This window comes from Orbicella faveolata, unplaced genomic scaffold, assembly GCF_042242905.1.
Source record: "Orbicella faveolata isolate gen_17 unplaced genomic scaffold, um_ofav_v1 contig_47, whole genome shotgun sequence".
In the NCBI taxonomy this organism is placed as follows: Eukaryota; Metazoa; Cnidaria; class Anthozoa; order Scleractinia; family Merulinidae; genus Orbicella; species Orbicella faveolata.
The window spans coordinates 5002074-5022500 of NW_028301577.1; the positions used below are offsets into that span (position 1 = coordinate 5002074).

General features: G+C 38.7%; 2 protein-coding genes across 7 annotated transcripts in view; both read left to right on the top strand.

The window, feature by feature from the left end:
- Positions 1–3594, top strand: part of LOC110065660 (putative ATP-dependent RNA helicase DDX60) — a 53717-nt gene extending 50123 nt beyond the window's left edge. For all 4 annotated transcript variants that reach the window (XM_089280468.1, XM_089280469.1, XM_089280471.1 and 1 more), the window contains 2 exons: positions 68–130; positions 1932–3594. In XM_089280468.1, coding sequence (XP_089136594.1) covers positions 68–130; positions 1932–2043 — 175 coding nt within the window. In that variant the 3' untranslated portion in view covers positions 2044–3594. The remainder of the gene's footprint in view (positions 1–67; positions 131–1931) is intronic.
- Positions 3595–6865: 3271 nt separating this feature from the next.
- Positions 6866–20427, top strand: part of LOC110066657 (putative ATP-dependent RNA helicase DDX60) — a 39758-nt gene continuing 26196 nt past the window's right edge. The window contains exons 1-20 of one of the 3 annotated variants that reach the window (XM_089280476.1): positions 6866–6942; positions 7176–7292; positions 9484–9581; positions 9934–10032; positions 10426–10543; positions 10885–11054; positions 11546–11949; positions 12815–12925; positions 13001–13129; positions 13618–13776; positions 14466–14619; positions 15052–15201; positions 15651–15768; positions 15878–15990; positions 16527–16705; positions 16836–16884; positions 17506–17700; positions 17859–18052; positions 19261–19389; positions 19918–20067. In XM_089280476.1, coding sequence (XP_089136602.1) covers positions 9485–9581; positions 9934–10032; positions 10426–10543; positions 10885–11054; positions 11546–11949; positions 12815–12925; positions 13001–13129; positions 13618–13776; positions 14466–14619; positions 15052–15201; positions 15651–15768; positions 15878–15990; positions 16527–16705; positions 16836–16884; positions 17506–17700; positions 17859–18052; positions 19261–19389; positions 19918–20067 — 2718 coding nt within the window. In that variant the 5' untranslated portion in view covers positions 6866–6942; positions 7176–7292; position 9484. Of the gene's footprint in view, positions 6943–7061; positions 7293–8417; positions 8532–9442; positions 9582–9933; positions 10033–10425; positions 10544–10884; positions 11055–11545; positions 11950–12814; positions 12926–13000; positions 13130–13617; positions 13777–14465; positions 14620–15051; positions 15202–15650; positions 15769–15877; positions 15991–16526; positions 16706–16835; positions 16885–17505; positions 17701–17858; positions 18053–19260; positions 19390–19917; positions 20068–20427 lie in introns of those variants that run through there. The other 2 variants (XM_089280475.1, XM_089280474.1) reach the window with 2 other exon arrangements.

Below are 20427 nucleotides of genomic sequence, written 5' to 3' on the forward strand. Positions count from 1 at the left end.
TCTCCTCTGGTTGTTCTTATATCCCGAGAGAAGAGCTCAACCATTTACTTGATGCTTTCTTTCGTAGAATCAAGGCCGGCGAGGTTTTCTCGTTGCTGAAGGACTTTTACCTCACCATTAAATCAATCAGGTAATACTCTTTTAAAGAAGAGACTACTGATAATCTTCGGAGTAAAGTCTTTACTCTCACTACCCACCATTCCAGCCTTGGCTATACTTATATATGGGGATGGATAATATATAGATTTAGCCAAGCATAAAAGCGTAGCTCTTGGGCCGGGTTGTTCAAAGCCTGATTAAGCTAACCCAGGATAAGTGAGAATTTTGATTTGAGTTTTTTAAATAATCTGAAACTACTCAAAACATAAGCAGTGAAAAATATTTTTGTAAAAGAAAAAAGTATGCCTTGGTTAACCTTTCATCCTGGGTTAGCATCAACGGGCTCATTTCCGAATAACCCTGCCCTGATTACTTAAGCAATAGACCACAAGTTTTTATGGTTTATAGGCTGAGAAACCACGCGGGATTTTGGAAGAACACGAGAAGAATTCGTAAATCACGAACCGCAGGCGAGTGATTTACGAATTCCTCGAGTGTTCTTCCTCTGCTGGTGAGCTCAAGAAATGCGGGGAATTTGAAACTGTTTTGGTTTCAAGTTTACAGTGAACTTCAGAGGAAAACCACTCAAAATCCAAAGTTAACACTTTCAAGTTCACCCAGGACCCAAAAGAGAATGGCTCATCAAAATGAAGAGAGAATGCTTTACACCCTCAAAGCATTCGCGCGTTTGTGCAGAACATTTTACCAAAGACGGCTTCGAACAAAATCTTGTGGTGAGGAGTTTGTTGGGACCCTCTTTCAAGCTTTGTCAACTTGTACTTAAGAAAGACGTGGTACCGACGGTTTTTAACTTCACTATGGAAGGTTGCAAGCCGGCAGTTGGGCAAAAAACGAAGAAAAACAAGTGAATAATGCCCGCCGAACAGCGGGCGAACTCCTCCGCCATTTCCCAAGTAAAAAAAGACGTGTATTTGGATCCAAAACCTTCACTGACGCAGAAACGCAGCAATTTTGAAAACAACAATGACGTCACAAAGCAGAGTCTCAGTTCCATTCCTTCTGTTAAAGTGCGCGGGTCATTTTGGAAATGTTTTCATGAAGCCATCGGCTGTCTTCGTACTTTTAACTTTTTTACTCCCTTTCACGGCTCAGAAAGAAATATTTCCGCGAAATTTTTTTAAAGTGTTTTTTGTTTGGCTGAAGAAAAGATGTCTAAATTTTGGTTCATTTGACCTTAAACCTAGTTTTTTTGCACGCGATCCCATCAAAAAAGCCGTACTTGGGCAGCGGTTAACTTTAAAAAACACGTGAACTCGTAGCTCAAAACCTTGTTTTGACAGATGTCAATTGACCGTAAAATAGATTTCCAATATCAAAGGTGTATGCTGTAAACCAAGGCGGCATGTCCTAATATAAAAGACCTTGAAAAACTCGCGCACGCGCAGAGCATGTGGCGCACGTACGGGGGTCGTAGGGACAATCACGTGACGACCAAATTTTCTCGGCTGGATGGGTTACCAAATTCTCTAAAATATGGGGTCCCGCTCGCGCGCCTTCGGCGCGCAGGAGCTCCGCTAAAAAACGCTTAGGAGGGGGAGGGGTAACTCTGTGATATATACTAAACTGTATATACCCTGTTATATACTATTCTTAGTCGCTTTATGCTACAGAAAATGAAGATAAGCGCCGGTCACTAGACTGGCAAGTGGATTTTACCTTATGCATGGAGCGCAGGGCGTTTGGAAAGTCACGAAACATCTTTCGTAGAGCTGCCCTGCCGTAAAAGATAATTGTAATGAATCAGGTAAGACGTCAAAAGTGCCGTCAAATAGATTATATGAAAGTAATTTTCTTACTTTCTTGTTTCGCAGTTGTTCTTTGGAAGAACTGGGACCCAAAACTGACAATGTCGTGCTCGCCTTTAAGCAGTTGGCCCAGGAGTTTGGAGAGAAGTTCAAGAAACAGTTTAAAAGAGACATATGAGAACAAATTCAGACAGTTTTTTCTGCATATAACAAGCTGTCTAAATCTTCTATAAAACTTAAATAAACGGTTACGTACTGACAGAATTTTTTAAGTGCAAATTCTTTTCCGTCGGTAAATTCTTAGTCAGATTGTTCCTTTAAAATATTTTTTGTCTCTTTTTTAGTTTCTGAAAACACTCAGTTCAGTGAATAGACTGAATCGAAGTTGATCCCATTTTACTAGTCTAACAGCTAAATCTATCTAAATAAAATAAAAGTTAAAAATAGTGATAGTTAAAGTTTACCTAAGTTAACTGTTTTGTTTTCACGACATGTTTGAGAATCTATCTTGGCCTGGGCTATAGTCCAACATGAACAGTTAGTGATGAATGTGAGTCTTCAGTCATCGTGTTCATGGCCAGCTCGAAAACTTGATTGGCTATATCGCTGATGACCATCCGCCGGATATATATATAATCAGGATCGCGTAGGTTTTGTCTTTGAAGGGAAAAAAAGAGAGACCAATTAACTAACAAGCCTGATATGGTGTTGAAGAGTACCATAGAGGTACGATTGGATACTTACGTATGCCGTGCCTAAATTCTGCCAAATATCTGGCGATACCAGAGCAAGATGATATGTAATGGTACCAAGACTGAGTGGAGTCCAGTTCGATCTTTAATCATACGAGTGATTCACAGAATTAGAGAACCGCGTATAGCAACCTGTTAAATCGCGATTGCGAGTACGATTACAGACAGAATTGAACAACACCAAGTCTGTTACCAACGTATCATGAAAAACTCAAAGAAAAAAATTAAATTTGACCAAACGAAGCCTGACGATGATTTATCAGTTATCTCAACAACCGTTTCTGAAAGGTTTGGGAATATGGAGAGGTCAGTCACAAGGAGGGGCCAAATAAACGGGCTCGCCACGCGAATTTTATTATTGAAAGTTCGTTATTGGACGCTTTGTCATCGGACAACTGAACTGTTCGTGATCCAGTTTTCTGAAAATAGCGCGTGTTGATAACCGATCAATCTCGATTAGACCGATAACGCATGAAATCAAGACATTTGATAAGGTTTACAATTGTTAAAGAATAAAAATTGAATATATTTGGAGAAAATTATTGTTGGAAATTCTTGATGGAAAAACTCGGTAAATATTTAATTTGCTAAGTTTCGTAGTTGGAATGGTTACCTTTATTTAGGCTTAATGTAATGATCAGGTGAAATGCTAAAATATATCTTTACCCGACCACTTTTCCTGAAATAATTTATTGTTATTGATAGTATGCTTTATTCTTAATGTAAAGATATATTTTCTTAAGTGTAAAAACACAGAAAACTTTATTTCTTTAGTTAAGGTTGCAGGTGGACAATTTTAGCTTATGCTAAATATCTCTTAGTAACACTCTAGATCTAGATCTAATTAAAACGAAAAGGTGTTATTCGTGGAAAACCGTTTAAAAGTCGGTTTGGTTCAAAAGAACTTTGTAACACGTACGTTAGCACCTATAAAACCTCGGTTACTTAAGTATTAAAATATGGAAAAGGTGTAACAAGTACGGCTGTCTTTCTTCTTCAATAAGTAAACCTGAGTTGTTGTTTGAGGACGATTGCACAACAATCTTTATTTGCGTTTTTCTATACATTGCTGTAACGTGTATTTTAATTCAATTCTGTAAAGACCATTCTTGCAATTTTTATATTGCTCTCGTTATTTTATTTTGGCCAGACTCTCTTGGAAACATAAAAAGAAAATGTGAAATGAAAAAGATTTCGACTCTGGTATTCGGTCGAGGGAAAATATGGTAATGATTCTCGTGCGCAAGGGCAGTGCTGCTATGCGTGAGCTGCGCAAGTCTTACGCAAACCCAGATGTCAGTTTGATGCTTGATTGAGAAGTATCGACCTGGTCAACATAACAGAGCGAGAACAGAATCTTAGGTTCAGAAGTGTAAAAGCCGTAGAAGGTAACGGTGCACCAGAAGTAATTAAGAGGGAGCTTTTAAAAGAGAAGAACGCGTGTTCGTCCATTTGTAAAAGAGGTTGTGTTCCCCCGACAATCTTTCTTTTACACAATTGGCTACTTGCGAATTTGGTTGACCATGAGTTGGCAAACTTCAGTGACCATAATCAGTATCCATAGGAAAATGACGGTCATTTGCTGCTTACTACATAATAAAAACAAATGGTACAGTGGAACCTCGATATAACGAAGGGCCAAGGGACTGGAAAAATATGTTCGCTACAACGAGGTTTCGTTGTATCGAGGTTCTTTCTCATATATTTTACTATTACTGGGGCAAAGAATATCGTTCGTTATACCGAGGTCTTCGTTAAACAGAGATTCGTTGAATGGAGGTTCCACTGTAACGTACAATTGCTCGTAAAAATTCCTTTTTAAATATTTGAATATATGAACTCTTGTTTTGTTGGGGTGAAGTTTCGGAATATAACACTTTTTCATCCAGCCATTTTCACTACTCGACAAGCTTTTCAAACAAATTAGCCGAGAAAACTATTTCTCAGAGCGTCTTAGTCTTCGAGCAGGATCTTAGTGGAGAAAGAAAGAAGGAAAGGAAAAAGGGAGGAAGAGCCTGCCTGCAGAAACTTCAAATTGCAAACAATTTTTATCGACTGCAGGTTTGGTTTCATTTGTTTCCTGTTTTGAAATTCGTGATTTCCACTCGCTGTTTAATTTTTTGAGCAGAGTAAGAATCACCAAATAACGTCAATTAGAAAATTAACTAAGTTTTTGAAATATTCATCATTTGTTACCACCCATCCTTCCCAGAAACAAAAAGCTTATCCATTTTGCATTTTTATGATCTTTGCCAAGTGTTAAATATTTTCAACTGTCAAATACTTTACTGTTCTATAACTCGATAGAAACACGAAGAACATGTTTAGCTGTAGCTGGTATTTATCTACAGACAAGTGGCAAGATTCTAGAGTAAAATAAACCATTTTCGAATACGCGTCACCGTCATCTTTGCCTGAGATGTCCAAGTCGCTGTAATCGCGGCCAAAAGAACTCACGCTGACTGGAAAATTGTGAACTTACATAATTTCCGAAAAAGAGGACAACCTCCTGATGTATACAGTGTGTGCATTGTCACGCAATAAAAAATAAACACAAGAAATTGTGATATTATAGATGATAAATAAAGAAGACAGTGCTCCAAGTTTAAGGTGTGTGTGTTGCCCCAAAGTTGAGATATTAATTCGTCGAAATGTTCCGCGCAAAATTATAGAGCCTAGTATGGAGCCAAAATGTTGGAGGACTTCCTTCGTCTCTAATATGGCGGCCTGAAAATAGTGTAAACCGGCATCTGGAACTTACTTTGGCTATCTAGTCCACTGATTATCTGAACCGAACCAAAAAACATTCACACAAGCACTTTTCCTAATACTCCTAAAATGGCTAAAAATCACGAGATAAGTGAATATTTTTCGACAAACGCGATCTTAGCTTCATGTCACGCACCGCCATAACTCCGAAATTCAAAATGCGCTGGTTTCCAAACGAAGGACGCTACTGAACCAGAAAGTTGTAAACAGATATAAATTCAGCACCTCTTATGCCTGACAAGGATGAAACCTTTAGGGGCTCTTTAGTTTTGGATTTGAGAATTTGATGACGTCACGTGAACACACTCCATACTCAATTTTTCGAAAAATTATCCTGGAAACTTCGGTTCCATTTGATTTAAATTCTCGATTTTCCGGAATTTGTATAGGTAATCATACGGTCTCGAGTTCAATTTGGAATTAATTTGCACGAGTATGTTTTTCAAAAAGCTGACATTGCACAAACCGCTTACTTAGTAATGATATAAACATGAAAAAATTCGCCAGGAAGAAGTGCCGGAAGATCTTTCTTGAAGTCATTTTTTCTCATTCGAGAAAATTGTCTCATTCGCACAAGATTTTCGTCATCATTTTACGTGATATCATTGGCTTAGAAAATTTCCTTTTACCTTTCAGCCAATCATAAATCCAAAATTACGATGTATAATGCGCACTGGTGTTACACTTTTTGCACTGGTGTTACACTTAAACTGCACTACTCTCGACCAATCAGAATCGAGTAATTTTTTCATGTATATTATTATCGGTTGAATGGTTCAGTTTTCGGACATTTCCGCATCATTTGTCCCCATTTCCAACATTTTTTGGTCGAACGAAAAGCGGCTAATGTTTAGATACATATCTGATTTCTGTCACAATAAATATCACGCCAAGTATCGAATGCACATTTCGTTTAAATTGTGTTACTTATTTTAGACTATGCATAATTCCACAAGCTAAATAAACTTTATTGGGAATGAAGTTAAAAAAAAAAAAAAAATGCGAGGCGCTTCCCAGAATTATATTAATATAAAAATATAAGCTATTTACGAGGCATATAATATTAAGAATAGCAATAAAAAGCTATTTACAATAATATTAAAGCTATTAAAACTATAAATTAGTTTCTATGGCAGGAACAGTCCCTAAACTGAATATATCTATAAGATAGAACTTAGTAGTGAAAAATAAAACTTGGTGACAAAGGTCTTGAAAGTTGAAACACTAGAAAAACAGGAGAAGGGAGCAACTGTACAAATTAAATTCCATAACTTAACAATCCGATTGAAATAAGAAGCTTGAAATAAAGTAGCTTTACAAAAATTAGGCTTTAGTATAATACTGGGGTTGCATGTGATGAATATTTGCGAGGACGTGCCTCTTCTTGAACTGTCGGTCTTCTATGTTGACGCGTTGAAATTTTTTTTTTTAACTCTCAGCAGGTGCTTTGTCGCAGCACGTGGAATAATTATTTAAGCAAACTTATTAGTCGAGCTTATCTCCTAAAAAGAACACACGGAATTTTTTCAAAAGGGACTCATACCTGAAACCACCATGTAAGGAGCCTGTAATTCCTATTCTTCCAATATCATTTGTTGTGATAAATGTTATAATGTAACTGATTCTGTATGTCATAATGACTGATAATTTTATTACTTGTCTGACCAAGTAGCGTGACCAGTAGCGTGACTTAGATTATATAGTGATTCGCCGAAATGTTTATCGATTTTTCTCGGAAATCAAACGAATATAAAATTTTTATTTCGTTTGGTGGCCATTGTTTACGTAGGGAGTCTTGAAATCTTGAATTCTTCCCGAGTCACAAGCTGGGAAGCAGTGACCAAACACATAACAGAAGGAAGGAATTTAAAGGACATATATGATTACAACGCCACCTGGTTTTGAGGTTAGTCTAATAATTTTACAGGCGGTTACATATTCTCTTGGTGTCAAACGAATAGCGGTACTTTTTACATCTGAAAAGTAAAGTAAAGGTATTAAAATTATGTCAGAAGTAATTTCGAACAACACTAAATCAGGTAAAGTTCAGTCTTGGTCTGTCTGATTATCAAAACATCCAAGAAATACGTACGACTGACCTCGAATAACAACATGTGGCGAGGGAGGATAGTCTTCGCTGTCTGAGTAAAGGTAAAGTGACAATAAAATAAATAAAACCTAGCAAATTATTTTCTTGTGTTTCGGAGTATTCTGAAGACTCCCCGTTTCAAATATATGCATCATTACAGCACAAGATGAGTGATATAGCACCATATAGCTTGTTTTGGAAGGATTTTTGTTTCGATAGGACATTCATTTTCAATTCACTGAGGCTCAGTTCAGACGTTGTGCTTCTGCCGTGTCGAACTTAATTGCAATTTGGTTCGACTGAAGCACGGCAAAGAAACAACCCTGATTCAGACGTCGTGCCAGAGTCGAACCAAATTCAGCATTTACTAATGCCTCGTAACAATTCTCCTCCTAACTCCAAGTGGGAACGCAATCTCGCCAAAATGCATTAATATAATTTATGAATTTTGTTTAACGTGGCAAAAGCACGACGTCTGAATCAGTGCCGTGCCAGAGTCGTGTAGCACGGTAGAGCTTGTCGAACTTAATTGCTTGCCGAACTTAATGCAAAAGTTTGATTCAGACGCCGTGCTTCTGCCGTGCTTTTGTCGAACTTAATTCCTGAATTTAGTTCGGCACGGCAAAAGGACGACGTCTGAACTGGGCCTGAGTTTCTGTGTAATTCGACTTGTGAAATATGTATATCTTCCGAATGAAAAACGATAAATGGCTGATAAACACGATATCGAAAACCAATGAACGGAGAGTTTGAACTCGCCTACAATGCAAGTTTTAAATACAGACTGAGGAGGAAATACAAGGGAATGCAGACATTCACGATATGGACCGACCATCACACAATTAAAATTGCGTGACGAGTGTTTCGGGTCTGTCAACAAGTTTAGGATTTCGGTTCAATGATAACAAGTGTTCGTGACTTATTGGTGATATTTTGCATCAGAAACCATACGGTCAGACTTACGGTCAGTGTACATGTAAGCAAGTATCACCTGCATTCCAGCAAGTTGTTAGTTGCCATCAAGATGTATGTGTGATGTTGCAAGACTTTACACAGGTAACAACAGCTCTTGGCTGTGTAATATAGTGTACTGAAATGTTGAATTTAAATATGTACAAATTGTAATAAAAGACATCCAATTAATCATTTTGAGGAGGAGAAATACAGTTTCAAGGTTGTACATTTAAAGTATCAATATTGCCATCTAATGGACTCACCTGAGATATTTCTTTGTGTAACTTTTCAAGAAAATCTTTCTTAATATAGAATGAATACACAAAACTTCCCCCATAAAAGAAATTTTGATCACCTTCCCATTTTGTCATGCATTGGGACATCTTTAATTTTTGACGTATTTGCCAAGAAATGTAAGAAGTAACATTTGCCATTTAAGGTGTTCTTCCAAATATGGCTGAGACCATAAAATGGTGAATGGGTCTGCACTGAAGCAAACATGAATCATTGGCTAAATGGCTGATTATAATTAGAAGTCAAAAAGGCAAAATTTTCTTTTAATACTGGACAGAATTTTTTTACTTTATTGCATGGATTACAGCCAAAAAGAAAAACAACAACAGAAGAGATTTTGTTTCCTCCCATCTCTCCAAAGCCACTTCTTCACCTTGTCTCACTCCTGCCATTTTTCTCACTCCGCACACGTTTTGTACCGATATGAGTTACTTTTATATACCTTATACCTTTTAGTTTGTTTTGCAATGTCCAAGATAGCTAAGACAGTATTTTGAAACGTCATCGCTTCTGCATGCATTGCGTGCCGTTTATTTTATTAGGGTCGTCAAAAGGAAATTTTACGATAATTGCAGAAATTCTCGCGCGTTCATTGGCTAATTTTCATTGTCAGTAAGCGGACAGACATATGAACTTAGAATTTATGCGATGTGTCAACGAGCGAGAGCGAACAATTTGACAATTTGCTATCGTAAAAAACAAATTGAATTCTTTAAGACATGCGATAAATTGTGATGTATTCGTATCTATTCTCATTCAGGATGGCCGACGAGGGTGAGCATTACCATTCCTCGTCTGATGATAATTCTGATGCCTCGTTGTTTGACACAGATGACGACGACGACGTCACAGACTATGGTAGGTAACTTCACCACCACTTTGGCTTCTCGTGAAGAATTTGTACACGTGTGCAACAAATATATTCGTCAGTTGAATTGTAGATGTATTCAAAGAGGAAGATTGTCCACTTCCGGATCCATTGCAAGCACTGCTGACAAAGCGAACGCAACCTCGATCCCAGGCTCTCTCTCCTGCCCCTCCCTTGAAGAAAAGGAGAGAACCGGGGATCAAGGCTGAAGCGAACACTACAGAGTCATAAATTTGACGTGAAATAATGTGTACGCCATAGAACGCACAGCCATGCTATAATGTATGCATGTTACTCACGTAGCAAGTTACTATGTGCGTTAACTTTGAATTCTTAACGCAGCTGATCAGGCAGATGACGTCTTGCTTGACGATGACGGAGAGGAGACAAACGACGAGGAAGAATTCCCAGAGGAGTCTGACACTGAACTCTCGGATGAGGGTATGTCGAGGAGGATCAGTGTTTCATCAATATCATCTATCTAGAGTTCTAGAACAAAAAAGTAGCAATATAGGTAGCTCTTTAACTTCAAGACGGAAATATTGCAGTTGGTTATTCTTCGCTGCAGCATATTAATTTTAAGAGCTGTCTCAGTATGCACGAGAATTATAGGTCAAATCATAGTCCCTTGTTGTAAATCAGCGCGAAAGCTTGTTTTACCGTACGCTGTCATACCTTTGGAGTTTAAGATGAATTAATTTAAGACGTTATGAAACTTACGTTACTTTTGTAAAACACCAGTAATCAGTATCTCGAACAGTCAGTTCACGCATTGGTTGAAAATGGTCAGCATGGATAATCTTTTAACACGCAACATGTAAAAACCGGTTGCAGAACCAGAGGAGTCGCATAAAGATGACGGTGAAAACGAGGAAAATCCTGTTAGACTGCGGCGGTTTAATGCCTCCAAGTACGTCTGCGAACATTTCTACGGGCAAAACGTGACGCCAAGGTTGGTATGATTTTCTTTACATATCCCAAAAGATGTCATGCAGGATCAAATAAAGTTGCTTGGGTTGTCCACGCGAGTAAAATTCGCGTCACATGATTGGCCCTTTCTAGACCGTCCTGGGATCCCTGAAGCCGGGAGTGATCTAAAAATGACTTGAGAGGGATTATCGTAAGAATAAGGCCCATATGAGGGAATAACTTTCTCACCCTTCATGCTGTCATGTGTATTTAATTCGTTACTTATTGTCGTAAGGATGCAGGTGCCTCCGGCTGTAAATGTTAATATTTTTTAGGTCTTTGAATTATTTTCAATTGAATTGAACATTTCGTGTAACCTTACAGGCATTTAAACATCCTGACAGACTTTGTGGATGCAGAGATTTTCATGATTGATGGCGACTCGTTGCTTTTTGAACTTCTTGGGGAGGAGAGCCTGGACTGGAGTCATGGTGGACAGTTTCTGCACCTCACCTATCTATTGGAGCGATTTTTACAATATTTCACAGACAAAGGCTAGTAAGACCGCTTGCTCAGAAAGCTGGCGTTTGCAGTGTAAAGGTTGTATTTCTAACATGGATTATCAAATGGTGGAAGGTGAAATCTTGGATCCCGGACGGGACTAGGGCTTTATCTGGAAGCATGCTTTAAAACTATGCTCCAGCGAGAGCTAAAAAAAATTCCTCAAACTTTCTTAATCATTTATCTCCTTGTCTCAGTAATCCTTCCTGCGTTCTACCAAATGAAGAACTTAGTACGAGACAGTATTCTTACAGCAACGTCATTGTTTACTTTAAATAAAGATACCATTCAAGGCTGTCGAAGAAAACTACGAGGAGCCCAAAGGTTCCTAACCTTGAAATCCTGGGTACCCAAAGTCGCCTGTTAGTCGCCTGTGACACTCCGGCTCTTCTAGAGCACAGCCCTGAAAAATTAAGCGCTTAGATTGGTTACCTGCTATAAAATCGTCTTATGTTTTTTTTTTTACATATATATTTCAAAATAGGTGGCGTTTTCCACATCGTCTTTTTCAAAGACATGGAGACCATCTGGAACACTCAACCGTCCATGTTGCTAGCTCGCCAAGCTCTTATTCTTCATCTTCAGTGCAACACACAATTCACCGTTGTTACGTCAATCGACCATTTCTGGGGCGAGCAGTGGAAAGAATACGTTCAAGACAAAATGCCTGCATTTATGCTTCTAACAGATGCGGAAAACATTCCTTGGAAAACAAAAACAGGGACAAAGGCAGACTCGGCCATAGAGTTTCTCTTCCGGAGCCTCCTGATGCATTGCCTTGGACAAGGATTAAACTGTGTGTTTATATCGGGTATCCAGATGACTGCAACCAAGGTAATGGGATTCTACATGGAGTCCTTAGCGAAACATAAAGCTTCCATGAGAAAGGTAAGTGTCAGCACTATTGACATATCTCAAGTATTGCTACCGTCCTCCTCCCACCCATCCCATCCCGTCCCGTTCGTTCTTTGTCTACTTGGCTCTGTAAGGTTTACCATTAGAGATTATTTTCCGGATTAATCGTTTTTGGGGTAATCGGATTTGTAGGCGTTTACACTAATAGGGTAAACGGATTGCAAACTGCTTAGTCAAGAAGACAGCAGTTTTTTTTTTCTCAGCGAGCATTCCGCAAAATGCTGTTCAACCAGAACGGATCTAGATGCTACAAAAAAAAATGCTTGAAACGATGACCCAGAACTACTTCTAGGCGTCTTCCGTTCGTATTTTTTACAAAAAAATCCGTAGGCCTGGAATGAAAAAGCGTTAAAAGCACTTAGTAAGATTTATGAAGAAGTTTTGATTTCTCGTAACGACAAAAATGCGGAGAAAAGTCACTGGAACATGATGCCAGCCTGCAATTTACTCGTAAACTCATGTGATCACAAGCAGATAAATACCCGGATTCATTTGAATAGCACTGCAAGTTGAAATATTCGAGCTGGATTTGACAACGTTCGGATAAAACGTATTTACTTTAGGTTTTGCGTTCAAAATCTCTGGAGACGCAATCAAACCGGGACGTTCTTAATTTGAATCCACTCAACCATTCGTCTCGAATGCGGAAAACATCCTCTAATGCAAACGTACACCGAGACAACAAACTGTCGAGGAGTTCTTTATATCATGTTCTGAAGTTGCTAAGGCTTCGTCATATTTTGTGAAGAAATTTAGGGATTATTACAATTAATATAAATTTGCTCACTTTGACATAACAGTAGGTCATTCAGAACATTGCATCATTTTGCTCTCCTAGTATGGGAAGTCAGTCTGGAAGAAATGGCAATCTCTTATGAGATATTGGCGTGATCAGACATCAGGGAATAACCCCGGGGATGCGGGAACGTCTTCTCAGTCACAATGTCAGGTTCGTCTGTGACGATTGCAAAGTTTATTCATCCTTGATATGATACACGTTAATATTATATGTGATGTTTTTTAGACTGATGTCAAAGCAGAAGTTCAAACTGCCCTTCAGTCTCCACCACAAGGCGGCTGTCGTGAGCTGGTCACAGTCCTCGTCTGCTCAAACGTCCTGTGTAAAGTTCTCAGCGGACCTGGCCTCAGTGAGGTGCTTTGATTAAATGTCTGCAATGTTTTTGAAGCTTGATGTACGAAAAGATATCGCTAAATCCCGGGGGTTTTCGCCCGAGGTCCAAAACCGTACGTAGCGGTAGCCTTATATATACCTTTTTTGACACACAAGTTAACCTTTCATATACCTTCCCTAGGAAATGTTGCCCCTCCCATATATCTACAGCGCACCTTTACCGACCCTAAAAATCTCATGCAGAAATATTTACAACGCCAAAAGGGTCTCCGCACGTTCTCGTCAGAGATATACATGTACGCGATATTTTGAAATGCCCAACACCTAATTGGCAATTTTTTTTTACCCTTTTCTATACTTCAACTCATGAAAACCCTACCCTTTATATTCATCGAGACTGAAAAAGGACCCGTTTCGGGCAGAGCCTCCCCGTATAGTCCATTATAGTATTAGGGAGTACCTCTGGGGAGCTAAATGTGCTACTTCTCGATTTATTTTACACTATGTAGGAAACGGTAGAAACGGCCGAAAACAGAATGAAGCTTTTCCTAATTCACACTGTACTGCTTGACAAGTTACCATTGAAGTACAGAGCGCAGTCTGTAAACAGCACGTTGTTGGATGAATTCTCTAAAACACAAGATGGTAAAGTTTATCCCTTTCACGAGGTCAGTGTGCGATGTGATAAAATAACTAACTTTTAATTTATGCACGTAACTTAGGCAGTTGGGAAAATAAAGCCTGCATGAAAGACGAAATACAGCCTGAAGAGTTTTTAAGCCCTTGACCTCTGCGATACTGGTGCAGTGCAATACCAAGTGAGCTATCAAACCAACTGGCAGCTGGTCACGTTGTGAATTTGTAACTTACCCATAGGCAGGTAGATGGTGAAAATGCGTAAGTGAATTTAAAGAACATTTTGAACTACAGGAGAGAGATTTAAAGACATGAGAGCTCGTCCCACTTATTTGTTTTCATATATATTCAGTTACGTAGCATAACTATTTAGTTTTCGTTCCTGGGAAATAGGACTTCACTTGCTGGTAGATGCAAGAAAAATGATAAAACTTCTCGGCACCACAACAGAAGCAAGTAGGTAGCAGGACGATAGTTTGCGAAGACTTTGGAGTAAGGTTACCAAAAAGCTGTTGTATAATCCATATATTGTTGGAATAAGATGTAAATTGCTTTGCGGGATCATTACGCACAATAGCACATCTCTAGCGGCCTTCTCCTCACCCATCACAGAACTAGAATCGGAAATTAAATCAAACAAACCTGAACGAGGTGCTGTCGAAATACCAGCAGCTTAGAACCTTAACGACTCTTTATATTTTCATTTGTGGTTATTCAACAGATTCACTCAAGTTTATGGGAGATTTTAAAGTCAATGGATGACATAAATGCTGGCAATTCATTAGACATGACTTCAATGGCAGATCTAATGGACGGGCGTTTTCTCCACGCTCTCATCTGCCTTTTCTTTGAGCAAAGGTCCAAGGGATTGGAAGGTATGCTTTGATAAAGACTTCCGTATTTCTTTATTCTTATCACGGGGAATATACTTAACAAATAATGGATACTGGAAATTTTAAGTAACAACACGCCAATCAGAAACTCAGAAAAGAGCTGATCACTTGCAAAGTTCGATGGAATAGCTTAGTTTTCTCCAATTTTATGGTTCAGTTATGTACCAATGAACCAAAATGATCGTCTCGAGCAGTTTCGTTCTGGAAAAATCAAGTTTTTACTTTCTTTTACTGGCGATAAAGCTTTTCACCGTCACTCTTCAAACCATTGAGCCTTATAATTAATAATTAGGGAGATCTCTTTCCTTAACCAACTCTTTGTAATTCGTGTTCTGGTGAGGGCATTTGAGAAAGGAGTTAACATTGATAGAACCTGTCATTTTTGGTCTTTGTTTGCTTCTTGACCTGTACCAGGTCCCAATTTGCCAGAGAGTGTAATCAACGAAGCGGAGGCTGCCTGGAGTAAAGTGGTCGCTACTGTGAATAACGTGCATCCTGATTCCCTTCAATCTCAATTTTACCCCTTGTTTGCCGAGCGGGTGACGGAACCTTTAATGATAGAAGGTAAGAACGTTTTCAACAGTTTCCGTTCTCGAATAGCTTTTTGCCCAGGTCGCATCGTTACTATTCTCTCTTAAGTTTGTTAGATTACTTCTGTGTTCCTTTTTGTTGCCAGGAATTCTTTGCATCAAAGCAATTGCTGTCTTCGTCTCTTGTTGAAAATCTTAAGTTTTTATCGTTCCAATCATTTACAGCAAACTGTGAGATGAAAGGTGGCCCTAGTGTAACTGTAGATTAAGGGTAGAGTAATCTATGGTGGTGAAGTTTGAGAACAATAATGAACTACGTCTTCGTTTCTGTTCGTGTCAAAACTCGCATATTTTCAACGGGTATTCAGCACACTGACTATGAAGAGGTTCACAGAAAAATTGACCTTGTCACTCGATGAGCAAACAAAAAACTCTTATAGTTGTCAAACGAGCACAATAATAAAGAGACCCCTTTGTCTTTAGAGGGACGTTATGAGCCAGACCCCGCTTGTGTGAAGCTCCAGCGTCTCCTTCAGGTTGAAAACCTGCTTGTGAATGAGTATGCTGGGGACATGAGGACAAAAATTAACGCCATGGCTGGGTAAGACTAAGCAACCTATGAAAGGCAGTTCGCTGTGTTAGCGTCATCGACATTGACGACATTGAAAATAGCATCTTGTGGCAAGTTTGTCTATTTGTTTTTCCTTCAGAGACGAGGATGGAGACGAGGTATTCAACGTTGGTCGGGAATTTGATGAACGATATCACTGGCATTCCCTGAGGCCTCTTTCTGATGATTTCGACAGAACAAAGGCAGACGAAGGTAAGGGCGTCCACGACAAGTAGGTTGTGGAGGTGGATCCTTTTTTAAAGAAATTTTTAAAGCCTGACGGCCCGAAAATTTTACAAACCCTCTTCCTACATTGAATGAAGATAGATCGTCCTTTCATTTGATCCCTCTCCTCTCTCTGTCTCTCTGTATATCCTAGCTACAAAGACCTTATCTTTACTTCACTTCGCTTCCCTTCATGCCTCTCCTGCCCTTTTGAAAACCTCTAGATTTACCGCTAGGCTGTAAAAACTCTGACAGATACTTAAAGGAGCTACGTCACTGTTTCGGATAAATTGAAAAGTTTAGCATTTTTCAAGTTCTTGGTTTGTAATCCATGTAAATCTTCTCCATCCTTAACTATCCTTGTTCCTTTTTGGACTATTGTTATCTCTTTGGTATTTTTCTTTCTTAATAAACTACTATTTTCAGGTTTACTTCGATTTAAAGGTAATTGTGTACTCGGCCAAAATATCTCAAGATACTATGAGCGAGCTCCGTTAGACATAGTATGTCTTCTTTTGTTGTAGATAAACCTCCAGATGATCCTTATCAAAGAAAATGGTATTTTAAAAGGAAGCAGCAATACACTCGCTTTTTAAGATTTTATGGCAACTCACTTGTTGGCGGCATCGACCAAGCAAAGATCATCACTGTCACGGAGACTGAGGCTAAGAAGAAAACAGGAAAAAACAAGCAAGGGAAGATGGTCAGTTTTGACAAAGAGCCCTTTATCAATACAACTTTTCCAAAGTATTTGGAACTTCCTTTCAAAATTTATATTTAAAACGTTTGCACCATCCTGTTAAAAAGATGCAACTCCTTTTAATTTTTTACAGAGCAAGAAGGCAGCTCAAATTATTGAAGAGAATAAGCAAAAAGGAATAGGTGTGTCATTCGTGTATTTAAGCTCGTATGATCTATTAAACTATCAATTTTTAGAAAATTTACAAATATCACTCATAGTGTAAATCGTTCATTAGCCTACCTTTTCCAAATTGGTTACCATACTACAGTCCATCTTAATCGTCTTCATTATAATTATTAGCTTTCCAGCATTTCATCAGTTTTAAACTTTTCGGTGTTTTCACACCTTGATCAACTATAATCGTGCGTAACAAACTTTGCCTATTGTTTTGGTTAGGATTTTAGAAGTCAATGGACCTTTTGTTTTCCGTCCTTATGGAATTTTCTACCTGCGCTCACGCTATCGCGAAATCACCCTCGGCTTAAACGAATCCAAACGGCCAATTGCCGGTGTTGATATTTTTTCCCAGTGGGGGTCTATATGGGAAAAGATGGACAAACCGACAGGGGTCTAGTCAGTAATTCTTTAATTGGAAGGAAATTTTGTGGAGTACAAATGCCTACCGACATAACCCTTTTAAGGGTGACATAGATACTAGGGACATAATTTAGTTGTCAAAGGGTATTTAGGGTAAATAGTTGTTGTAATAGTTGTTGTAAACAAGAAACTTGGTCCATAATTTTTTCAATAACCCTCCACAGAGCAAGCAAAGGAAAAAGATCAAGAAAAGTGGCATTCTATTTTCAAAAAGTTCGACAGCAACTTGAAGAATGGCAACTACGATGCCGCCTTGCAGGTGGTTGATAAATTTGAATCCGAGTGCAAATCTCCTGAATTTCGTCTCAAAGCGCTCATGAAAAAGGCACGGGGTTCCTTCGAAGCCTGGAAACATACAAGTAAGGGAGAAATAAATGTATTGAACCGAGAAATAAATAAAGCATTTTCTTTCTTTTATTTTCTTATTGCTAAACCCCTCATAGGGGTAAGCAAAAAAGAGTTGAGACGCTAAACCTTGCATATATGAAAACTAAAAGGTTTGTCCTTGTTACTCTAGGAACATGCGAACCTAACTCGAACGATATGAAGTACCCTGTCCTTCTGATGGACAGTGTGCAGAAAATTGCTCAAGGTTTCCAAAGTCTTCTCACGGACAAAGACAAAAAGAAACTTGCCGGATACATCCAAAAGCTGGGCTTCGATGACGTTGCTGCCATGTTTTACGATTTGCAACCAGAAAGTGGAAAACGGGTAAATACCAAATCGGTTAACACTAGTTTATATTGGACGTGGCTCTTAAGCACATATATCAGCAGTTTTACTTTTTGCCGTCTGCGTTTTCTTCGGACAAACTTTTTCTGTACCTGTCTTCGAATTTTTTTTTTTTTATATCAAGATGAACAAAATTTTCATGACAAAACGTAGAATTGCTAATTAAAAGTAATGCATCCCATAATTTAGCAGAGACTGATCAATAATTATGACAGTTCTAGTACAGTAAAAGCCCGCTTATAAGAACCTAGAATTTCCGAGGTCGGGCTGAACAAGTTCTAATATTTTAGGGTAGTTTTTCACAATTCAGGCTGATTAGGTTCTTAATAGGTTCTTATTTTTCAGATCGTATATATTGCACTGTAGCTTTATGGAAAACATATTCCTAGTGAAAATAAAATGATAAAAAATGTAAATCAAAGAAAACGTAATATACACAATAACTTTTTGTCAGGAGTTCCCCACACAATTAAAATCCAGAATTAAGACCATCAAAGTTGGAGTGTTGTTTTTGTATAAGAAACTATTTTTATTTGTCAGACTGAACAGATTCTTATATTTCTGAGTATTTAAATGCCAAATTTCAACCTGTAGGTTCTTGAATCACTATAGGTTCTTATATGCAGGTTTTTGCTGTACTGTGCTTCGTCAGGGAAACTCGAGGTATTATTGAAGATACTCTGGAACCAGCCAAGTCTTTCAAGGGAGGGTCAAAGGAAAGTTTGATGTATGATTCAAATTGTAACAAAAATTCACGTGTCACCTATATTTTTAGCTAATCTTAATGGTGTGTTTTTTTGCAAAATTTCACGAATCGCGTATGTCTTTTAGTTGCTTTTCACGCGTCGGGCGTAAATTTTTGCCTTCGTCATGTTTCACTCATAAACCCTTTGCCACCCTTGTTCAAAAGTAACCCTTCGTCCAATTACGTACATTTATTTTATACGCGTCATTTGCCAATAAAGTCTCGATATTTTCAAAACCAAATCCTGTGCTCGGTGGAGGATTGATAAGAATTGGACTACTGCAAGGTACTCGAACAACAGGAGAAATACCGTATACTGCCCAAGTACTAGGTAAACCCAGATCTACAGGACATTCTACGATCCAACGATCGACGTTATGTTTGGATATTACAATGAGTATAGCTTAATAAGTGCAGTATCAAATTACAACTTTTATCGTAGGCCGTAGAGCTTTCGGTTCAAACTACAAGCGAAAGATTCCAACTGGAGCACATGGGACATTTGTTGAAACGAGACGAACGCACGGATGCTGATCCCAGAGTGGATCACTTTATTCCGGATACTTGGCAGGTATGTTATATATTTGATTACTGATGAATTCATGTATTGTGTAAGGTGAATCGAGGACAGGGGATTAAGAAACGCAAGTATTTCCTAAAAAGTAACGAGACTCGATTTAAAGGTTATTTACCTTGTAGGTACCACCTCACTAGAGGTATGCTTGACAAACGTTTCTAGAGAATTTGTAGCATTCTACACCTACATCTTTGTAGCATTAACCGACTAGGAATATTTCTATTCCCCCTGGATGGGATGCTAGTCCATCGCAGGGTTACCCCCCAGAATTAAATTCGCCGGTACTCATCTACATACCTGGGTGGAGAGAGGCAGCGTGAAACTAACGTGTCTTGCCAAAGAACACAATGCAATGTTCCCAGCCTGGGCTCAAACTCTTTGTAAACTTTGTAATTCGTTCGTTTTGTCGACCCAGGAAAACGTTTCATCATCTTGCTAAGCTTCAGAGTGCGTCATATTGCGGTACGGCTTGTTGTATGTTTGTGTTTAAATATACTTAGGTATTAATTAAACCTTTTGTAGCGCGAACTTCTTGATGCTGTGGACAAGAATGAGTCAGCAGTGATCGTGGCGCCGACTTCATCAGGAAAGACTTACGCCTCTTATTACTGCATGGAGAAAGTCCTACGGCAAAGCAATGATGGTGTAGTAGTTTATGTTTCACCGACAAAGGTAACAGAGCGATACAGAGTACTTTTCTAGTTTTTCAAGACATTTTATTTTGGATTATAGGTGGGTAGTCGCTAGCTTCACGTCGAATTCAACTACCTGTAGACTGTTGATTTCGTAAGGTGGCTTTCTGGATGTGATAAGTTTGGATGAGTACTGAAGTGTTTGTACTATCAAATCGGATTGGTTGATTTATAGAATGAAGTCTTAACTTCAGATAGGAACTTACGGTTCAAAATTTAGTACAGTAAGACCGCTTATTGTGACATCATGTGTGCCCGATTAAGATCATATTTTAGTAACCCGAGTGACAGTGTACATCAGAAAATCACAGAATCAAGACGCAATACGATCTTTAATTGA